The sequence below is a fragment of the Puma concolor genome, chromosome D2, assembly GCF_028749965.1.
Source record: "Puma concolor isolate L17-30 chromosome D2, mPumCon1.1.hap2, whole genome shotgun sequence".
Lineage (NCBI taxonomy): Eukaryota > Metazoa > Chordata > Mammalia > Carnivora > Felidae > Puma > Puma concolor.
Window position 1 is genome coordinate 55,493,832 of NC_141677.1, and position 22,707 is coordinate 55,516,538.

The 22,707-nt window shown below is 38.9% G+C and overlaps 1 protein-coding gene across 9 annotated transcripts in view; it reads left to right on the plus strand.

Moving 5' to 3' along the window:
- TBC1D12 (TBC1 domain family member 12) overlaps window positions 1-22,441 on the plus strand; it is a 116,021-nt gene extending 93,580 nt beyond the window's left edge. For 6 of the 9 annotated variants that reach the window (XM_086680419.1, XM_086680415.1, XM_025918094.2 and 3 more), the window contains 4 exons: window positions 1,146-1,274; window positions 1,539-1,648; window positions 4,072-4,330; window positions 5,125-7,006. In XM_086680419.1, coding sequence (XP_086536545.1) covers window positions 1,146-1,274; window positions 1,539-1,648; window positions 4,072-4,330; window positions 5,125-5,193 — 567 coding nt within the window. In that variant the 3' untranslated portion in view covers window positions 5,194-7,006. Of the gene's footprint in view, window positions 1-1,145; window positions 1,275-1,538; window positions 1,649-3,376; window positions 3,494-4,071; window positions 4,331-5,124; window positions 7,007-9,111; window positions 9,194-13,450; window positions 20,843-21,529 lie in introns of those variants that run through there. The other 3 variants (XM_086680414.1, XR_015241746.1, XM_086680413.1) reach the window with 3 other exon arrangements.
- Window positions 22,442-22,707: the final 266 nt, after the last annotated feature.

The following is a 22,707-nucleotide window of genomic DNA, read 5'->3' on the forward strand; positions in this document are numbered from 1 at the left end:
GAAAACAAACCACAAGAGACTCTTAAAGATGGAGAACAAACTATAAGTTGATAGATGGAGGTGGGTGGGAGATAGGCTAGATAGGTGATGGGTATTAAGGAGGGCACTGGTTCTGATGAGCACTGGGTGTTGTATTAAATGATTAATCACTGAATTCTCTGGAAACCATTATTGCACTGTATGTTAACTAAAATTTAAATATAAAGTTAAGAAAAAAAGTTCTCTTATTATAATAAATCTTGTGCTTCAGCTGGGCTGGTCCTACACCTCTTTACTCCTATTTCTTTTCTGCCACTGGAATGGTTTTTTCGTATTTCTTCATCCTACTTTCCAGGAACCCAGCCTCACTGTCCAACCTCCCACAACCTCTTCTGTCTTAGAATTTCAGCAGCAGTTCTCATACATTTCTTTTATTCTTTGTTCCTGATTTTCTACCTCAGACAGATGTGCTATAACAATGAAAGCAATCACCTGATTTTCACTATACTCTACTTCGAAAGACTCAGACTTAGAGAAAATGAAAGTGAGACAATACATGGAGATAGACTTTTGTAACAAGTAAAAGCCAATACTTTATTCTTTTTTTCCAAGAAATTTTCCTAATTCTTTTTATTTTATTTTTGTTGTTTTGAGAGAGAGGGTGGAAGTGAAAGAGGGGCATGGCAGAAAGAGACAATCCCATGAGGGAGAGAGAGACACACACACACAAGTAGGGCTCACCTAAAGTGGGGCTTGTGTTCACCCAAAGTGAGGCTTGTGCATACCTGAAGCAGAGCTGGAACTCACCCTATGTGGGACTCAAGTTCATGAACCTTGAGATTGAGCCCTGAGCTGAAGTCAGATGCTTAACCGACTGAGCTACCCAGGCATCCCATTCCCTAATTCTTTTTAAGCCATAACACATGAACAAGAAATGTAAAATTAGGGAGATTTCATAATTACTAGCAGGTTCTCTGTATTTACTTTCATTGGCAAATAATCCTCGTGGTCTAGTGGTTAGGATCCGGCGCTCTCATTGGCAAATAAAAAGAAATCTTGATTAATTCTACTTTAATCATTTTATAATTTTTTAAGAATACTGTAAGATAAAGTACATAGAATTATTATTGTAAGCATATTTTGATTAATTTCTTTTCTCTTTGAAGGTCCAAGGGATGTCCTTCATAGCAGCAGTTCTTATTCTCAATTTGGAAGAGGCAGATGCCTTCATTGCGTTTGCAAATCTCCTCAATAAGCCCTGCCAGTTGGCCTTTTTTCGTGTGGATCACAGCATGGTATGAACATTTGGAATGAATCGTATTTTCCTTTAATTGTTGGTTTCTATAGTCTGAATGCTCTTTTGGAGGGAAAAACAGTAATTGGAAGACTAAAATAAGTTTTTCATTGAATTACGGTTTTGCAAATGCTTGATGAAAAGACTCAGAAAGAGGTGCTAAGCAAGACTTTTTGTTAATTTGTTATTAGGGATTTAATTTCTTTACTTCTAGAGTATACTCTAGTATACTCTTTAATAACTTTATTGATATTTCTATCTTTAGATGTTGAAATATTTTGCAACGTTTGAAGTATTTTTTGAAGAAAATCTCTCCAAACTATTTCTTCATTTTAAATCTTACAGTCTTACACCAGACATATACTTGATAGACTGGTAAGTCATAACATACATAAAATATAATTAAAAATAAAAAACCAAGTAGGGGCACGTGGGTGGCCCAGTCAGTTAAATGTCCGACTTTGGCTCAGGTCATGATCTCATAGTTTGTGGGTTTAAGCCCCACATCAGGCTTTGTGCTGACAGCTCAGAGCCTGGAGCCTGCTTCAGATTCTATGTCTCCCTCTTTCTCTCTGCCCCTCCCTTGCTTGTGCGCGCGCTCTCTCAAAAATAAAATACTTAAAAAAAAAACTTTTTGTGTAATTCAGGAACTAAAGTAAATCTCATGTACAGGATTATACATCTGAAAACTTCTTCCCTTACAAATAGAGAAATTCACATTTTTGTGGGGAAGCATTTGATTAAGAACATGGGACTCTGGGCTGAAATGAGAATCCCTCAGTTTGTATTTTAGTCTCTTATATAGAAAATGAGAATAATAATATCTATATCTTAAGTTGGTATGAGGGTGTTTTACATGGATTATCTCATTCAATGCCTAGTACATACTACATATACTCTGAGAAAGAGAGCCATTTCTTTATTCTTCACACACAAGAGCTTGTGATAGTTACGATAGTGGGTGTTTTTTTTGAAGGCTTGGTTTTTTCAAGGCTTTATCCAGCTTTTTGACAGAAGAGTGTAGCCTTATTTAGGCGCTAATGCCTTTTTTTTCAACTTTCCCATTTCAACACTTCCTTGCCAAAGACTCTGGTGAGCCCGTTGATTACAGAACGGAGGGGTGGTGAATTTTGCCAAAGGGATGGTGCAGTTATCTTAAGATAGGTTGTTAAGAGTATGTATGAAACATTCAACCCTTAAATTCTAATCACCAAATTCAGTGGATTTCATGTAAATGATCCTAAGTTTTAATATAGAAAAATAAATAATTAATGGCTTTGATCAAATATGCTGTCTTACCAGTTTTTGGGGGCTTCTTTTATTTAAGATTTTTTTAAAGCTTATTTTTCAGTGTGTTCTCATCCATTCCCACTAGGAACATTAGAGTTCCTCTGGGAAGGATCCAAGATAATGGGGGAGAAGAAAGGTTTTATATCATGAGACCCAGAGGACCAAGATCAAATACTCAGAGGGGGAAGGGGGGAAAATACTCAATTTTCAGGCCTGAGGAGTGTCAACAGGAGACAAACCAGGATCACAATTAATAATAGGGAGCAGGATGGAACCAATAATGAGTGAGTACTGTGTACTAGAAACTTCCTAGACAGTGGTAGTGCCATTCTCTCTCTCATTTTGAGCAATGAATTACTATTCTCTGTACTACCAAGGGCATGCTTTTTGTTGTGCAATTAAATATGTGTTTATAATGTAAGAAATAGACATGGTTTTTGTTTCACTGCCTCTGTTGAACTTACTACATACAAATCCCACAATCGATTATGCAAGAGAAAAGAGGAATAAATAAGTGGCAGTGCTAAATAGGGTGGGAGCCTTTAGTTCTCTTCCTCAGGTTTCATCAGCACTACCTCAAATAAACACAATCTTTGTAAAAAAAAAAAAAAAAATGTGTATTTTGTGGGTGCCTGGCTGGCTCAGTATGTAGAGCATGCGACTCTTGATCTTGGGGTTGTAAGTTTGAGCCCCATGTTGGTTGTAGAGATTAGTTAAAAATAAAATCTTAAAAAAAAAAAAAAAAATGTGTGCTTTGCCAAGGCAGCTTCAAGAAGAGTTCTCTAGCACCTACTCTCCTATTTCCCCAACCAGAATGCCGCCCCGAAGCACCACTGGATAAAGAATTACATGATCAGACATTGTCAGAAAGGATGGGAAAAACCGTTTTGGTGATTCTGTTGGGAGCGTATACATGCTCCAAAAGAAGTAGTAAGTAAAGTTTGGTAAAGGGAAAAACGAAAACCCAGTAGATAGATGTCTGTGGTAGGAGAAGAGAGACAAGTCAGACATTATGATTTTTAGGTTAATAGATACTTGGGTTCCTCATACAATAATAAGTAACTTTTTTCAGCATTTCTTATGTGCCAGGCACTGTTCTAAATACTTTACATTTATTCCTTTAATTTTCAAAACAATCCTGAGAGGTAGGTAATATCATTCTTTGTTTACTAATGAGGAAACTGAGGCACAGCAAGGGTGGATATCTTGCTCAAGGTAACACTACTAATGTCAAACTCAGATATTATGGTTTCAAAGACCATATCCTTAACTACTAGGTGATTTTGTCACTCTAATATGTGTTAAGCCATATCTCTATGGAAGGTTGTAAATTCACATAATTTCGTTATTTGTTACTTTCCCACTGCTCAAGTTTTTGAAAGAAGGAGTTATATCTTATTTGCCTTTTTATCCCTAATTAAGCACTGTTGTTTTTATATAGAGATGTTTAATGAGTGAATGGATAAATGAATGAAAAATTTCAATGACTATTTCCCCCCTAATTTTAGGATCTTCACACTGTATAGCAAATCACTCCCACTTGATCTGGCCTGTAGAGTCTGGGATGTATTTTGCAGAGATGGGGAGGAATTTTTATTTAGGACTGGATTAGGAATCCTCCGATTATATGAAGATATTCTTCTACAAATGGACTTTATTCATATAGCACAGTTCCTAACTAAATTGCCAGAAGATATCACATCAGAAAAGCTGTTCAACTGTATTGCAGCCATTCAGATGCAGAATAGCACCAAAAAATGGACTCAGGTAGAGTGACCTCTTCCTACTTCTTCTAGTAGATATGTTAAAACAATCAGTTGACTTCTTGTAAAAAAAAGTTACTTATTTCTCAAATGTTAGTACTTAATTAAAAATCAATTAAAAACTGATTTTTGACTTTGAAAGAGCAAGAGTTTAAAACATATTACTCCTCTTTCACCTATCCAAACCTATATTATTTTTATGTAAGTCCAGTAATGTTTTGCATTTAGTGAACTACAATCTACAGTGGTCCCATTTGCCAGAGCAATTCTGTAATTACTTTGGTATCTCAAGTAGACAACAACTGTATTAAACACCTACTGCGTGCTAAGAGTTTGCAATAGAAAGTATATAATGTATGATTTGTAGCTTTTTAGATGCTTTTAGTCTTGTTAGGGAAGCAAACATTGGCAGTCTAAGTTAAGTGACATATAAGATAGCATTATCACTTGCTCCTTGAATGATAGACGGTAGGCATCATAAGCTCACAGTTTTATTACTTATGAAAATGAAATCTAAGAATACTGGTCCAAAAAAAAAAAAAAAAAGAATATCGGTCAAGAAAATGTTCTGTTACCAAATAGTAATTTCATAATATTTGGCAAGTGATAAAAAACTGGAATGTATATACCATAAAATTGGGTTGAAACAAACAAGAGGATTTGAGAATGGCAGTCTTCCAGTGGACAGAGTTAAATATACTAAAGCCTTTTCACATTAATAAGCTATAGTTATTTAAATATCTTAATCTGTGTGGTAGCTAATTTTGAGGATTAATCTTTCCTTTATATAATTTTCAGGTCTTTGCCTCTGTAATGAAGGATATTAAAGAAGGAGACAAGAATAATAGTCCTGCTTTGAAAAGCTAATCTTCAAAATTAAGACTAAATGTAATGTAAAAGATGTTTTTTTGATAAAAGTTTTTTGTTTCCTATGTAAAAAACATGGAAGAAAATGTTGGAGAAATCTAAACGAATCAAGACATGGGAAAGTGCTGATTTTGAATTCCATGACTGAAGTTAATGAAATGAGTAACTGATTGACAGTATTAATAAAAAAGTATTTTGTAGAGAGCCCTTTTACAAAGGAAAAAGTTTAAATGGCTAGTTCATACTCCATAATTTGGAGTGAACGGTTTAATGCAATAAACTTTTTTAACAGCTTTGGAGATTATTCAAATTTTTACATCTTTTCTTTCTTAACAGTTACATTAAAAGCACTTTGGAGGTCAGAGCAGATTGTTAAATACTACTTTAACTTCCAAAATACTATTTGAAATAAACACCTTAGTACAAACATTGTCTCCAGTTCTGACCTTTTGAAGATATTAGAGACCAAGAGTAAGCAACTTTGATTGTAAATTATTTAAGTCATTGAAGTCATTACCTTCACTCACAGGTTGGGGGAAGTTTGGGTTTTCTGGGAACTGGAAATACTGGTGGGAGCTTGTTTCACATTCAATTAGATGTTTTCCACAGTATCATGTCTGTCTGTTTCTGAAGGGAAATTGTTTCTTAGGGAATTCCTGTCACTCAGAGAATTTTAGCCTTTGTTTCTAGTGTAAGAAATTGTTCTATTACTAGAATTATTAAATTCATCTAGTAATTTAAGAAAGCTAACTGGTAGAAGGAAAGTTCTTTGCACTTTAGTGGACTGAAGACTTGATTTTGGAAGTAAGTCCATAAATATCAATGAGATTTTTCACTGGTAAGAGTAAAACATATGAATTCTGAGAGTTCTTAAATAGCATGCTACTTGGCAAGATGTTAAACTTCTTAGTTGAAATTCCTTCACTGTCTGTAGAAACAAAATTTAATTCCGTTTTAAATTTGAAATCTTAATATGTAGCCAAGTCTATGACTTGTAAAACACTGTGCATAATTTTCTAATCAATGGAAATAAGAGTAAAAGAAAAAGATAAAATTAACTTTTTTCTAACAAGTCTAACTTTGATGGTATAGTGGATAAAGAAATTATTAATTATTGGTAAATTCATATGAAATTTATTATATTATGTTTAATCCTTGAACCTAAATCACTTGAGTATTATAAGTGATAATCTGTATAACATGCTCTTTTGTTAATAATTAGATGTACAGTGTGCTTTTATGTTGCAGTTTGGTTTAAAACAAATCTTAAGCATACTATTTCTGGTAGCAGTATGTAGTCTTCAAACTAACAAGCCTGAGAACCTTGTTAGTTCAGTGACTGCCTCTTTAGGAGTATGGGACCAGATGGTGTCCATATATTTTTACCCCATGGGTCATTCTAGCCTAGGGACCACTAGTGGAACCCTCAGAAGTTAACTCCTATCTTTGGAGCTTACTTAGTGGAAACTAGTAGTGTAATAATATTGAGGGAGTATCCAGGGTCTTAATAGGTTTTAGAATGACATTTTAACTCTGGTAACTACTTCCTTGGTATTGGTGGTCCTGGTAACAGGGAATGTAACCGCTGGCAGTAATCTCATTGAAGTTATACTACCTACCTAAATTTAATCTTACTTTTGTGTATTTGTTTCCTGAGTTGACCTAAATTACTGTATTACTTTTTCTCATTTTTATTATTGTACAGTTTCTTTACCTTTCAAATATAAATGTGTATATAAAATGTAAATACAAGGAATTCACTAAAAACCACTATTAATAATTACTGTGTAAATAAAACTTGTAAGCAGAGTAATTACTTGAAATGAGTGTTCATTACTTTGGGGATAACTGGTTTATTTTACCACATTTGGAGGAAAAGAATAACCTTTTTTTTTTTTTGCCAAATTTCTTCTTCAGGGGATATTTTTAGTCCTTCAGCCTCTTGAGACTGACCATACTGGCAGTTCAAATATTGTACTGTATCTTCCTTTGAACCTACTCTACAGGCAATATAAGGTTGTTTTACATGGTCAGTGTATGATAGGTTGTTTGGTTTTCAGTTAAAAAATAAGTTTTCCTAAAAATCTCCAAGATTATGTAAAATTTAATATGTATAATGTTTCGTTTGTCTACTTAATATATATATTATATGTATATTATATATATATAATATATATATATTATTTCTCATTTTATGTCCTTTCAGCCAGGTATACCTTGTATTATTTAAGTGGTACTTAGAAGATCCCAGTAAGTAGCATAATTTTCTTTTTTTTTTTTTAAGTTTTTAATGTTTATTTTTGAGAGAGAGAGAGTGCAAGCAGGGGAGGGGTAGAGAGAGAGGGAGACACAGAATCCAAAGCAGGCTCCAGGCTCCAAGCTGTAAGCACAGCTGTGCTTACAGCTTGGAGCCCGATGCAGGGCTTGAATGAACTCATGAACCATGAGATCGTGACCTGAGCTGAAGTCGGATGCTTAACCAACTGAGCCAACTAGGTGCCCCAGGTAGCATAGTTTTCTGAAAGCCCTAGAACATATTTACGGTTTTTGCTAATTTCTTTTGCATTGATGCTCTTCATATAATGTTATTGGTTTGGGTATATTTGTTTGACTTTACAAAAGTTAGGTAGCATTTGCAAAAGGGCATTGGGATTGTGAAGCCTCCGACTTTAGGATAACAGCTTTCATTGTAGCTTGGGAATTGATGCTATTTTTATCTAGAGCAGTCAACATTTTATTTTTTTTAAATTTTTTTTTTCAACGTTTTTATTTATTTTTGGGACAGAGAGAGACAGAGCATGAACGGGGGAGGGGCAGAGAGAGAGGGAGACACAGAATCGGAAACAGGCTCCAGGCTCCGAACCATCAGCCCAGAGCCTGACGCGGGGCTCGAACTCACGGACCGCGAGATCATGACCTGGCTGAAGTCGGACGCTTAACCGACTGCGCCACCCAGGCGCCCCAACATTTTAAGAGTCTATACTGTTAGTGTAATTCTAAATTATATAATCATGGAATAATTTATATTACTTCATAATGCCATACATTTTATTTTTCTTTTTCTTATTTTTGATTGATAAAATTCTTTTGTATTCCATGAGCATATTCATACAGCAGAGATGGGTATAAAAGAGGTGAAAAAACATGTAAAATAGCCATGTTTAATTTTCTACGACTAGTTGGCATATACAGTGTCAGAAAACAAAGTCTTACCTCTGGGGGAAAAAGTGATTTTTGTATTGAATTCATGTTATTTTGATGTTACATGTGATGCTGACGTGAGCACTCATGTTATTTTGATGTTATCAAAGCAGTGTCCAAAATAGGAATTCCCAAAATTAGTAAGACTTCATTAATTATAACTTCACTGCTTCACCCATGTAAAAACAAAAATTAAAACAGAAGATTTCAGGGAAACTAGTGACTTCAGAGAGAAGAAATCCTGGCCCGTTGAAAATATTTTTTGTTTACTAACAGTGTAAGTGCAATAGAAGTGAAATACTTGGTACTTTCAATGAGAGTGGGAACATTTGCTAAGCCCTGCTAAGCATTGCCTCTTAATATTTTGATAGACTAAATAAAGTTGCAAGGCTTGGGAAGTTAGCAAAATTGCATTTCTTTCCAAACATTCTACCATTTAATGTGGTTTTATTATTTGCATATCATCCTGTGGGTTGAGCTTGTTTTCTAATAAATGCCAGAAGATTTGACTTTTAAAAAAATTGCAAAGTGTTTTCATTTGTTGAACATTTAAGTAAACAGTACTTTATGGTTTTATTTAAGGTAACTTGACTTTTGTACTATTGCAATATATTTGGAGAGTCACTTTTGTAATAAAAATGTAAATGATATACAGATTTGAAAAAGTATATAAAATTGACAGCGGTGCATGTATGTTCTCATTTTTTTCATCTTCAGGCAAAGTATCATACATAATGATACTATAAAACCAGAAAGTGAAGCTTCAGTTTTTCCTGATCTAGGCACTATTGATAATGTTGTAAGTAAATGATGTATTTTGATTATTACATAAATTGCAAAGCCTTTTAATTTTAGCATGTATATATATATATTTTTTAATTTTTTTAATGTTTATTTTTGAGAGAGACAGAGCGTGAGTGGGGGAGCGGCAGAGAGACAGAGGCATCAAATCCCAAGCAGGCTCCAGGCTCTATCAGCACAGAGCCTGACGTGGGGCTCAAACCCACGAGCCGTGAGATCATGGCCTGAGCCGAAGTTGGACACTTAGCTGACTGAGCCACCCAGGTGCCCCTAGCACCTTAAGAAATTTTGAAAGGAAAGTATTTACTTGATTAAAACCTTGTAGATTGTACGTAAGATTCCTGAGAAGATAAGTTGAAAAGTGTTTGAATGATAGAGTTCTATTCTTAATGTATACCAAGTGATTTTTAAATAAATTATAGTGCACTAAGGAAATATCCCATTACTTGTAGTATTTCTTCTGATTTGATTTTGAAGGCCACTTATGTGAGCCCTTGAAAAGTAAACAGTTCTCGGGCACCTGGGTGGCTCAGTCGGTTGAGCGTCCGACTTCGGCTCAGGTCATGATCTTGGGGTCTGTGAGTTCGAGCCCTGCATCAGGCTCTGTGCTGACGGCTCAGAGCCTGGAGCTTGTTTCAGATTCTGTGTCTCCCTCTCTCTCTCTGCCCCTTCCCCTCTCATGCTCTGTCTCTCTCTCTCTCTGTCAAAAATAAATAAACATAAAAAAGTAAACAGTTCTCATAAAACTTGTTAGACTACATGTTTTACACTCCTTTAAAAATGCAAATCAGGGGCACCTGGCTGGCTCAGTAGAGTGTGTGACACTTGAGGTTGTGGGCTGAAGCCCCACATTAGGTGTAGAGATTATTTAAAAAAAAATTTTTTTTTTAATGCAGATCAAGGGTACCTGGGGTGGCTCAGTCGGTTAAGTGTCTGACTCTTGATTTCTGCTCAGGTCATGATCTCCCCATCTGTGAGTTCGAGCCCTGAGTTGGGCTCTACACCGAGCGTGCAGACTGCTTGGGATTCTGTCTCTCCCCACCCCTTCCCCACTCGTGCACACACTCTCGCACAGGCTCTCTCACATGCTCCTGCTCTTTCTCTCAAAAGAGGTAAAATAACTGAAAAAAAAATGCAAATCAAATCCTATCATTTCTTGCTCATGACCCTCTAGTGACATTTCTCATTAATTAAAATCCAAACTTTTTTACTCTGCTCTACAAAGTCCTATCTGTTGTGGTCTCTGCCTGTCTCTGCAATTTCAACTACTACTCAACCTCATTAATTCTACTGCAGACCTAATGGTTTCTTGCCATTTCTCAATTTGCCAACCTCCTATCTACCTAAGGGCTTTCATTCTTGCTGTTCCCTCTGAAATGCTTTTTACCTAGGTCTTTGTATGGCTTATGTTCTCTTTTCATTCAGGTTCCTGCTTAATATCACCTCCTCAGAGTTGTACCTTTGTGTAAATATCCATCCTCTGTCATTCTCATGACCTTCCTCAGCTTCGTATTTCTTTATCCTATCACTTACCACTACCTGTCTTTTGTTTTGTTTTGTTTTGTTTTGTTTTTTAAAGTAGGCTCCATGCCCAGTGTGGAGCCCAACGCAGGGCTTGACTCATGACCCTGAGATCAAGAGTTTGATGCTTAAGCAACTGAGCCACCAGGGCTCCCCTGCCTGACATTGTTTTATTCCTTATTTGTTGTTTCCACTGCAGTGTCAACTCTGAGGTCAGAAACATTCTCTTTGTTTACCACTGAATTGCTAGTGCCCAAAATAGTGTTTGGCATTAGTCATGACAATTGGATGAAAAGATTTTTATTTTAGGCCATTCTTCAGTGAACTTACCTTTCATTTAAAATATTTCTGTTAGGGCACCTGGGTGGCTTAGTTGGTTACATGTCCAAATCTTGTTTTTGACTCAGGTCTTTTTTTTTTTTTTTAACTTTTTTTTTTCCTTTTAAAGTTTATTTATTTTGAAAGAGAGAAAGAGCACAGGAGGGGCAGAGAGAGGGAGAGAGAGAATCTCAAGCAGGCTCTGCACTGTCAGTGTGGAGCCTGATGTGGGGCTCAAACCCACCCACCCCGAGATCATGACCTGAGCTGAAATCAAGAGTCTGACGCTTAACCAACTGAGCTACTCAGGCACCTCTCTGCTCAGGTCTTGATCTCAGAGGCATGAGATCGAGCTCTGTGTTGGGCTCCACACTGGGCATGGAGCCTGCTTAGGATTCTCTCCATGTGCTTCTGCCTCTGCCTCTCCCTCTCCCCTCTCCCTCTATCCCTCTTCCTCTCCCCTCTTCGTCTTCTGCCTCTCTCCCTTGTTCACGCGCGCGCACACACACACACACACACACACACAAACTCTCTCTCTAAAATAAATATTCCCATTAGATTATGCACTTAGGTAGAAACCCAACTCAGATGATTTCTGGTTCATTCAGAAAGTTCACTTAAAGGTTGGGTGAAAGAGACTGAGCTAAAAGATGTCAGAAATAGGAATATCAGGAGAGTGCTGGGGTCAGAAAAAACAAGAGACAATCATAAAGGAGTTTCCAAAAAGGAGTGATTGATAGTGTCAGGTGGCATTGAGGTTGAGACAGGGATTGAGACATGTCCATTAAATTTAGCAGTGTGTAGATCATTCATTTCCCTAGTTAGTTTGGTATATATTGAGTGTAGCAGCCAGACAAAGGGTTGAAGAATCAGTGGGAGGCAAGGAAATAAGATTGCTAGTGTAGATAATTCTAAAGTTAGCTGTAAAGGGAAAGAGAGAGCAGATAGTAAATAACTGGTAGGGAAGAAAGGAGGTTGCCTCTTTCCTTTTTTAAAGATGAAAGTGAAGTATTTAATGTTAAGCATTTAAATATTTTTTTTTTAATTTTTTTTTCAACGTTTTTATTTATTCTTGGGACAGAGAGAGACAGAGCATGAACGGGGGAGGGGCAGAGAGAGAGGGAGACACAGAATCGGAAACAGGCTCCAGGCTCTGAGCCATCAGCCCAGAGCCTGACGCGGGGCTCGAACTCACGGACCGCGAGATCGTGACCTGGCTGAAGTCGGACGCCTAACCGACCGCGCCACCCAGGCGCCCCTAAGCATTTAAATATTAATGGGAGATATTCAGTAGAGGTTTAAGAAATAGTGGGATAATATGTAATCTAAGATTCGGGAATAGGCTGCAGGGAAATGGATGCAGAGTATGACATAAGGGAAAGTGGAAATGGTGTTCAGATCAGATGAAAGTAGGTTTGTAAATTTGGTGTTGGGAATCTGAAAGGGGAGTTCTGTCTGTAGCAATTGTTTACTTAGGTAGATAGGAAGTGGGGCCATCTAGTGTCAGCAAGGGGGCATGGTTTTGTTTTTTGATTTCTGAATTTTTTTCCACTTCTACAATTGGGTGGATGGGTGAATCCATTATTATGAAAAGGATTTCTAAAAGAGAAAGACATTTTATGGGGGTGGGGAAAAATAATGACTTGTAACATCTTAGAAAAAAATATTGATGCCTCATCTGGACAGTCTACCTCTGACTTTTGTGTCCTGCCCTCGTGCCAACTCTGCTTCAGTCATACTGGCCACTTCCTAATACTCAAACATGCCTGAGCTTGTTCCTGCCTTAGTCTTTTTGCACTAGCTGTAGCTTCTACGTGGACTATGAGGGATTCAGAACACATCTTCCCAGAATGTGCCAACTTTGCATGCTGATTATTTTGAGCTGAAGACAAGGCCCAAAAGAGTTCAGAAGAGGTTTTTGTTTTTTTGTTTTTTGTTTTTTGTTTTTATACCTTCTCCATCAACTGCCTAAAAGAATTTAGATACAGGGCCTGGTCCAGGAAGAACGTTATCACCAAAGATAGGTACAAAGAGTATGGACTAGAGATGGTAACCTGGTAAGCTGTGGGGAGCTTGGTGCAGGGCCTGTTTGTTCAAAGTTCTCTCTGTGTCTCTTTCCCTCTGCATGGCATGGCTTACATTTGTTTACCAAACATTTGCTGTTCCCATCTTCAAGTGAATTATCTTCCTTCCCTTTGAAGTCCCAGACCCCCTCCCCTTCTTCTTAGCTCAAAATGGTTTGTAAGCATCAATTGCCTGACTATTGGGGAGACTCTCGATTTCACTGTGGGGCTTCTGTACGTATATAAGTAATTAAATTTGTTTTCCTCTTGTTAATCTGTCATATGTCAATTTGATTAGTAGACCAGATAAAAGAACCTAGAAAGGTAGAGGAAAAATTATTCTTCCCCTATAGCTGGCTACCACGAAGGAAAAAACTTCACTGGCTGAACACTTCGCTCTGAGGCTGCTGCAGCTGAGAGATCTTGGGATCTCTGGAAAAACAAAAACAAAAAAACTGGCAGAAGGTAAGAATTCATACCACATCCATCTCCTGGATCTTTGCCTGCAGGGTTTGGTGGAAGCAAGAGTCCTTTCTTGTCCGTTTCTAAATTTAGATTTGCAGGAGGAAATATTTGTGAAACTAGTTCCTTTGGCATAGCAACTCTGGTAAAGATTTATTGTGAGTATTCTTGATTTTTATTGATCCTTTTCCTCCCAGAGATGGTCACTGTTTTTCTTTGTTTCCATCTATCTTTGGCATAGGCCCATAAGTTGGCTGTTCAAGCCAGCATTGTAGACTGGTGAGTTCACAATTGTCACCAGACCAGCATCTGTTTAGACAAACCGTTGTGAGCTAATGGGCACATGAGGTAAAGGCTCCTGATAAGGGACATCTTTGAAGCCAAAGCTACAAAATTGGTGGGCACAAGTCAAGCACTTTGGAGCTGTTAGGGTGCTCTCCAACTAACTCAAAGACACCTGTGTTAGGATAAGTTGGTTACTGAATGGGTTGCATTGACACCAGGTCACCTGCCAACCTCAAGGAAATCTGTGCAACAAGGTACACTGTGAAACACCACACAGTCCCCAACCCAGGGGAGTTTGGCTCCGAGAAACCCAAGGATTAGGGGTGCCTGGGTGGCGCAGTCAGTTAAGCATCCGACTCTTAATCTCGGCTTAGGTCATGATCTCAGTTCATGGGTTTGAGCCCCATATCGGGCTCTGTGGATAGCGTGGAGCCTGCTTGGGATTCTGTCTCTCCTCTCTGTCCCTCCCCACTTGTGTGCACGCATGCATGTGCTCTCTCTAAATAAATAAATAAACTGAAATAAAATTAAAACACCAGGGATTAGCTAAAGCTGTTAATATGCACAAGAGGAAAACCAGGTGAAGTTTTCCTTTTGTCTTGTACTGTGTCTTGAAAGCTTGGCTTTGTGACCAGTGAGAATATTGTCTCTGGTCTCTGGCAGCTGGGAGGTACGTGTACCAATGTGCATCTTGGTGGCCAGTTGAATAGACTGGGGTTCCCAGTTACAAAGTCATAAGCAGCATTCTCTTCATCTGACTTTGTCAGCTTCAGACAAGTGTATCATAAGGGGCTTTGTCATCTCAGCCTTCATTGTTTTGTTGGTGCTGGAAAAAATCTGATTCCAGAAGTGCCTGCTCCGTGTCACAGATTAGTGAGTCTATGATTGGAAGTACCTCTTGTGGGAAACCAAGACACTGTTTCCACTATGCAGTTCTTAATGCCTCTAACCCTGTGATGAGGAGCTTTACTTTCCTAGACTATCTTCGGAGTGAATGTTTTGGATCACGGGGGCTGCATCTTCTGCACCTGCTCCAGGGATGCCTATTGTGTTCGTGGTAACAATTTATTCTAATCTCAAAGAGTTACTTACCTCTGAGTTATTCCACAAAAAGGCTTATTGAATGGAGTTGCTATTATAACAAATATATCTTTGAAGGTCTTACTCATCAATGGCTAGATGATGGATTTCTTGAACTGCAAAAGCTTTTACATTTGAAAAATTTTTAGAGAGTTCTCATCCTAAACAGCTCTTGTATTGGTACCTATGGGAAGACCAAATTGAAAAGAGGACACAAGAAGTATAACGGCTAGCTTTAGGAATTCCCTTAATAAGAGGACAGAACAGAAATTGAACTTCGAACAAAAATTAAAGACCACATCTTATGTAAATCTTCCCTTCTCCTCCCTTTCATATGCCCTTTTATGTCTGACTTTCCCTGACCCTTCAGAAGATCTTTTGTATCTCTGAGCCCAGGGTCTAAGCCCACCTCTCAAAGCCCTACACCATCTCCTCAGCCAATTCTCTTAGATCCTAAAACTTCTCCAGTTTCTCCAGAAAATCCATTAAATACCCAGTTGCCTGCTTTAACTTCCTTTTGTTTACAAGATTTACAAACAGCACTCTGGCTTGATCTCCAGGCCCAGGGTGTACAGGTTACTTATGTTAATACTAAAAGAAGCCAGGAAGCAAATGTAGCACAAGCACCTAAGAAGGGCAGTAGGCACCTAAGAAGGGCTGTCTTTACTATTCTTATAACTCCTCCTAGTTTCCAGGTCTCTGTAACCAGTCTCTGCCAGCTTCAGGCATTCCTATGCAGTGTATTTTGCCGAAGTATCCTGACCTCCACTGCAAAGAATTCATGTTCCCTGGACAACAGCAGACCTTTTAAATTACAAAGACCTTTTACCTCTACTTTCAGAAGATCTCACCAAATTTAGAGTTGAGTTCGAAAGATTGGTGACCATTAACAGTTCCACTCACAGGAGCTGTATTGGCTACTACGGGGTGTTCTTCTTGTCCAGGATTATACTGTATAATCAAGACAAGCCACACAGCCCCCTGGGGAAAACCACACACACAGAGGAAACAGGGCCAGAATTTCTTCCAGGCCCTCCTACAAATGACCAGGAAATGGCTCAGCTGAAGACTCATATTCAAGGCTTGCTTGATAGGAACAATATTGGAGAATTTCCCCCCACTTAGCATTGGTCTAAGGTTGAATTTTTCACTCAGAAAGGAGAGCATCCAAAGACCTTTGTTGAACACTTTTAAAAGAATTGTTTATTTAGGGGCACCTGGGTGACTCGGTTAAGCGTCCGACTTCGGCTCAGGTCATGATCTCACAGTTCATGAGTTCGAGCCCTGTGTCAGGCTCTATGCTAACAGCTCAGAGCCTGGAGCCTGCTTCAGATTCTGTGTCTCCCTCTCTCTCTCTGCCTCTCCCCCATTCACACTCTCAAAAATAAATAAAAACATTAAAAAAATTTTTTTTTAATGTTTATTTGAGAAAGAAAGTATAAGCCAAGTCAGCAAAGAGCCTGACTTAGGCTTGATCCCACAAACCACAGATCATGACCTGAGCCAAAATCAAGAGTCAGTTACCTAACCAACTGAACCACCCAGGTGTAGTTGAATGCTTTATACAGACTTTTCAGTAACATACCACATTGAACACAGAAGCCCTAGTACATAGAAATCTTTTAATTTCTGCTGTAGTGGGAAAATTTCTCCCTATTATAAAAAAAAAGCATGGTGGGGGTGCCTCAGTGGTTCAGTTGGTTAAGCATCCAGCTTTGGCTCAGGTCATGATCTCAGAGTTCGTGAGTTCGAGCCCTGCACTGGGCTGTGCACTGGTAGTGCAGAGCCTGTTTGGGATTCTCTCTCCTTCTCTTTCTCTGCCCCTTCCCCATTTGTGCTCTCTCTCAAAATAAACTTTTTAAAAAGTTAAAAAAAAAAATACAAGAGGAAACAGTTAAAAGCAACAATGCTTGCTTTACAACTTGAATCTGTAGAAAAGCAAAAGCATGACTCTGAGAGTAACTCAGAATCTACTTATAGCCCTTCCCATTTGTCTCCAGGCAGTTGCAGGTACTGTAAAAAATCAGGAAGAAATTTTGGAGGAAAAACTGGCCTACACTTAAGAGAAAGGAAAGTTTACAGAACAACAAAACAATCTATCTAGACCCATCACCCCCAGAAGGTTTTTCTCCTCCTGTGGGACAGTTCCCCCATAAATCACAGGATCAGCTGATCCTCACCTGCACCCAGAGTCTACCATTAAACCTAAAATAGAGGATTAGGAACTGGATTTCTTTCTTTTCTTTTTTTTTTTTTTTAAAGTTTATTTATTTTGAGAGACAAAGAAAATGCTAGTGGGGAGGGGCAGAGAGAAGGGGAGAATCTCAAACAGGCTCCTCACTGTCAGCACAGAGCCTGAAACAGGGCTTGAACTCACTGACCTGTGAGATCATGACCTGAGCCAAAATCAAGAGTTGGACACTTAACTGACTGAGCCACTCAGGCGTCCCAGGAACTGGATTTCTTAATTGACGCTGGTGTGACTTTCTCTACCACCTGTTCAGAGGATTTCTCTCTGCCTGTCACCTCTGATTCTATTCAAGTTAGAGGAGTCTCTGGGCAACCTATTTCATTGCCCATATCCCAGCTCACCCCAATATCCTTAGGCCCTCTTTAACAGCCATAATGCTTTTCTAGTGTCCAGCTCCTCACCAGCACACCTTTCGGATGGAGGTTTGTTATGTAAATTTAATGCCACTATAAAATGTAATAAAGGCATTTTTATTTCCCTATCCTCAAACCAAACCCCAGATTTCCTACTTTGCTTACTAGAAATTTATCTCAATTTAAATTCTTCTGAAAAGGATGAGTGTTTAAAAGATGTCCCAATTGGGGTCCCTGGCTGGCTCAGTAGGTGGAGCATGCGACTCTTGACCTCAGGGTCGTGAGTTCAAGTGAGTGAGTGCCTGAGTAAATACATACATACATACAGTCCCAATTAATCTCTGGGCTACACATGCAGATGAACTTGAATTGTTACGGAGTACGGAGCCTGTGCACATCACTTGGAAAAAGAATAAACAGCTTCCATCAGTACTAGCCCAATATCCTTTTCCCAGAGATGCAGAGTTAGGAATTGGGCCTAGAATAGATTTTCTCTTGCAGCAGGGTATACTTGTCTTTACTTCCTCACCCTGTAACACTCCAATCTTGCCAGTAAAGAAAGAATGTAAATTTGACTCAGGCAGGAACCAAATTTATTAATTTGTACAAGACTTAAGAGTCATAAAATCTTCCATAATTCTTCACAACCCTGTAGTCCCTAGTTCAGCTACTATTCTCACCTCAGTGCCTGCTGATGCAGCCTGGTTTACAGTAATTGGCCTCTGCTCAGCTTTCCTTTCAATCCCATTGAATTCTGACTCACAATTACTCTTTGCATTTGCTTTTAGAGGGAGACATTAATGTAGACTTCCAGACTTCAGGGATATTGTGAATCTCCTCTGTGGTTTCCCAAGTCCTTAAAGCTGACTTGGATTCTGTATTCTTTACTCAAGGTTCCACTCTTGCTATATGTTGGTAACTTTTCACTTTGTAATCAAATTAGGGAGCTCTTACACTCTCCCTCATTCTCCTAAAGGCGCTAGCTGAATGAGGCTGTAGAGACCCCAGATCTAAACTTCAGTGGGTGCAAACAACTATTACCTACTTAGGACATGAGGTACCTCAGGGGAGGGCACTCAAAAGCTCACCCCAAAATGCTTTGAGTCAATTTTGTCCATTCTTTTTCCCAAAATGAAAAAAGTGATGTATATTTCTAGAGCCAGCTGACTACTGCTGCCAATGGATTCCTAATGTTACTGCTTTACTAAACCTCTGTATGCCCTCTTCCCACATACCACTCCAGAGACCCATTTCCTGGCCTTCAGAGGCACTAACCTCCTTTAAGACCTTAACGTTGTCCACGCCCCTAGCTCTTGGCTTACCTAATTTTGACCAACCTTTTTCTCTATACTGCCATGAAAATAATGGGAGTGCTGCAGGTATTGTAGGACAACCTTTCGCCTCCCAGATACATCCTACAGCGTATTTCTCATGCCAGTTAGACCTTGTGGCATCAGGGATGCCCTCATGTTTGTGTGCAATAGCTGCAGCTGCCACCTGGATTGACAGCTTTCATTAGGCTCCCTCGTTCACCTCTAATTTTGTCATGTTGTGTCTGCCCTCTTAAAAGTTCATAAGGCATAGCACTTCTCTATATGGTGACAACCACTTATGAACAGGCTCCTTTGACCAACGCTTGTATCATCTTACGTCATTGTAACACTTTTTTTTTTAAGATTTTAAAACAGGTTTTAATGTAATTTCTAACTCCAGTGTGGGGCTTGAACTCACAATCCTGAGATCAGGAATTGCATGCTCTACGGACTAAGCCAGCCAGGCACCCCAACAATTTCTTTTTAAGTAGGCTTGAATTAATGACCCCAAGATCAAGAGTCTCTTGCTCTACTGACTGAGTTAGCCAGGAGCCCTGGTTGTAACAGTTTAAGTATTTTACTGCCCCTCCCTGATGATGGAGAGCCCCACTCCATTTCACATGATTGCACTGCAACTGTAGAAATGATTTCAAAGCCACGAGAGGACCTCTAAGATACCCCTTTGGACAACCTAGATGTACTTCTATTTTTTTTACCTAATTTTGGAAAAGAAATTTCCAGGGAAACATAATAGTTTCCTCACATGAAAGAGTTGAAGCATATTCTTTACCAATGTAAAATCAGCCCAAGCTGCCAAACACAGCTGTTACTAGAGCTGGCATATTGGCACAAGGGAAAACTATACTTATTTACACAGACTTTTGGAGTCTGCCATGCTGTTGGCACAATTTGGAAATCCCATGGATTCTTAACTTCTACATTATTCCTATTGCTAATGGACATATAGTTGTTACCCAATTAAGCTATTCACCTCTCTTCTAAAAACTGTCTTTGTTCACTGTTCAGCCCGTACCAAGCAGGCTGATACCATATCATTAGGAACTGATAGGGCTGTTAAATATCCCGCTGCAAATGAACCCCCTATCCTTTTTCCACCTAATTTTTAACCCTGCTTTTTCTTGGCTGACATGATTAACGCTAAGGCAAATGCCCCACAATCTGAAAAAGACAAATAGATACAAAAGCGTGCCCGTTATCAGAGAGGTTATACATTGGGACAAACATGACCTTTTGGCTTGTACTTACCTCCCACCAAATGAGACACACATGCAGATGGGAGATAGTTAAGGAACTAAAAACAATTGGTTTTGTCTTGGCTTCCACAAACCTTCTGATTAAAGTATTTCCCAGTGTACCACTTGTAAATCTCACCAAATTTCTGGAATAAATCAGTACAACCATACTTTGTTTTACTGTACTTTGCTTTATTGCACTTTGTATATATTGCATTATTTTTACAAATTAAAGATCTTTATCTGGCAACCCTGTGTTGAACAAGTATATGGGTGCCATATTTCCAAAGGTATTTACTCACTTCATGTCTCTGTGTCATATTCTGGTAGTTCTCACAGTGTTTCAAACTTTTTCATTATTTGTTGTGGTGATCTGTAATCAGTGATTACAACTTGCTGAAAGCTCAGATGATGGTTAGCATCTTTTAACAACAAAGTATTTTTTTTAATTTTTCTAAGTTTTTTTAAAATTTATTTTGAGAGCAAGCAAGAGCAAGCAGGGGAGGGGCAGAGAGAGAGAGAGGGAGAGAGAATCCCAAGCAGGCTCCATGCTTTCAGCACAGAGCCAAATGCAGGGCTCAATCCCACGAACTCTGAGATCATGACCTGAACCAAAATCAAGAGTCAGATGCTTAACTGACTAAGCCACCCAGATGCCCCAGCAACAAAGTATTTTTTAGTTAAGGTATGTACATTGCTTTTTTATTTTATTCACTTATTTTTAGAGATTTAAAAAAAAATTTTTTTTTTTTTTTTTTTAATTTTTTTTAACGTTTATTTATTTTTGAGACAGAGAGAGACAGAGCATGAACGGGGGAGGGTCCGAGAGAGAGGGAGACACAGAATCTGAAGCAGGCTCCAGACTCTGAGCTGTCAGCACAGAGCCCGATGCAGGGCTCGAACTCATGGACGGTGAGATCATGACCTGAGCCGAAGTCAGATGCTTAACTGACTGAGCCACCCAGGCGCCCCAGAGATTTTCATTTTTAAGTAATCTCTACACCTGATGCAGGGCTTGAACTCAGAACTCTGAGATCAAGGGTCACACCCTCCATCAACTGAGCCAGCAAGGCGCACTGTACATTGCTTTTTTAGACATAATGCTATTGCATACTTAATAGAACTACAGTATAGTGTAAATATAACTTTTATATGTACTGGAAAACCAAAAACATTAATTTGACTTGCTTTATTACGATATTGGCTTTATTATGGTGGTCTGGAATTGAAACCACAGAGTGTCTGAGGTATGCCTGTACACCTCAGGAAGTTCTCCTAGGCCCACACTGTCCTTTGTGACACTCCAAATCGATTTTATAAACTTGCCTCTAGGATTGAGAGACTGGTTTAATGGGTTGTGGGGTAATGCGCTTCGATTTGTTCTTTTCTGTTTTTCATCCTCATTATAATCTATGTTTTTTTTCTCTCTTTGCAGATGTCTTAGCACCCAGCCACTAGCCTGATTCTTCTCTCCATAGCCATCAGCTCAGCTTTTAATGTGTGCAACTTCCAGGGAAGTGGTTCTGAACAAGTCTCCCCAGAAGGCACCACTTTGGCCTGCTGATTATTTTGAGCTAAAGACAATTAAGGCCCAAAAGACTCAACAAGAGTTTTTTAACTTCCTCCCCCAACTGCTTAAAAGAATTTACATAGAGGGCCTGGTCCAGGAAGAAAGCTATCACCAGAAATAGAGTAAGGACTAGGTGTAGTAAACTGGGGGGAGCTTGGCAGGGCCTGTTTGTTAAAAGTTCTCCCTGTCTCCCTTTGTGTCTGCACTACACTGTAAACATTTGTTTACAAAACATTTGCTCTTGCCATCTTCCTGTGAATTGTTTTCCTTCCCTTCTTAGCTTAGAATGGCATATAAGCCTCAATTACCTCACCATTAGGGAGCCTCTCATTAACTTTGTGGGACTCCTATATGCACTAAGTAATTTGTGTTTCTCCTGTTAATCTGTAACATGTCAATTTAATTAATAGACCAGACAAAAGAACCTAGTAGGGTAGAGGAAAGATTTTCCTCCCATACAACTATCTTCCCCTGGGCTAGCTGGCTGCTTGACATTCAATTCTCAGTCTAAATGTGTTACTTCCTCGGATACCTGACTACCTATTCTAAAGTACCCAGTCACTCTTATACCACCCTATGCTAACATTTTACAGAGTACTTCTCACACGCCCACCCCCTACACATGCTTACCTGCTTTAACGCCTGAAATGTAAGATCCGTATCAACAGGGATCTTGTCTGTCTTGTTCATTGCTGTACAGCTCCTAGAAATGTTTCTGGTACCCAGGAGACATTTAAATGTAGGCCCTTAAATAAAAGTGAATGAACAGACTTTGAACAGCCACTCTAAGGGAAGGTCTGCACGATGGCAAACGTGTCAGGAAATGTACCCGTGCACTTGCATTAACAAGTGTGGGGCCAGATGTTAGATGAGATGTCTTTACTTTGAGAATCAGATGAAATTGCCTTGAACTGCATCTCATGTGCATTTGGACAAACCTTCCCTACTCTCTTAGGAATCAGAAGGGAAGTCGTCAGCCTTGAGCTGATCATTGAAGCCTGAACAGCAGATGCTACCCGTACAGAATATATACAGAAAAGCAA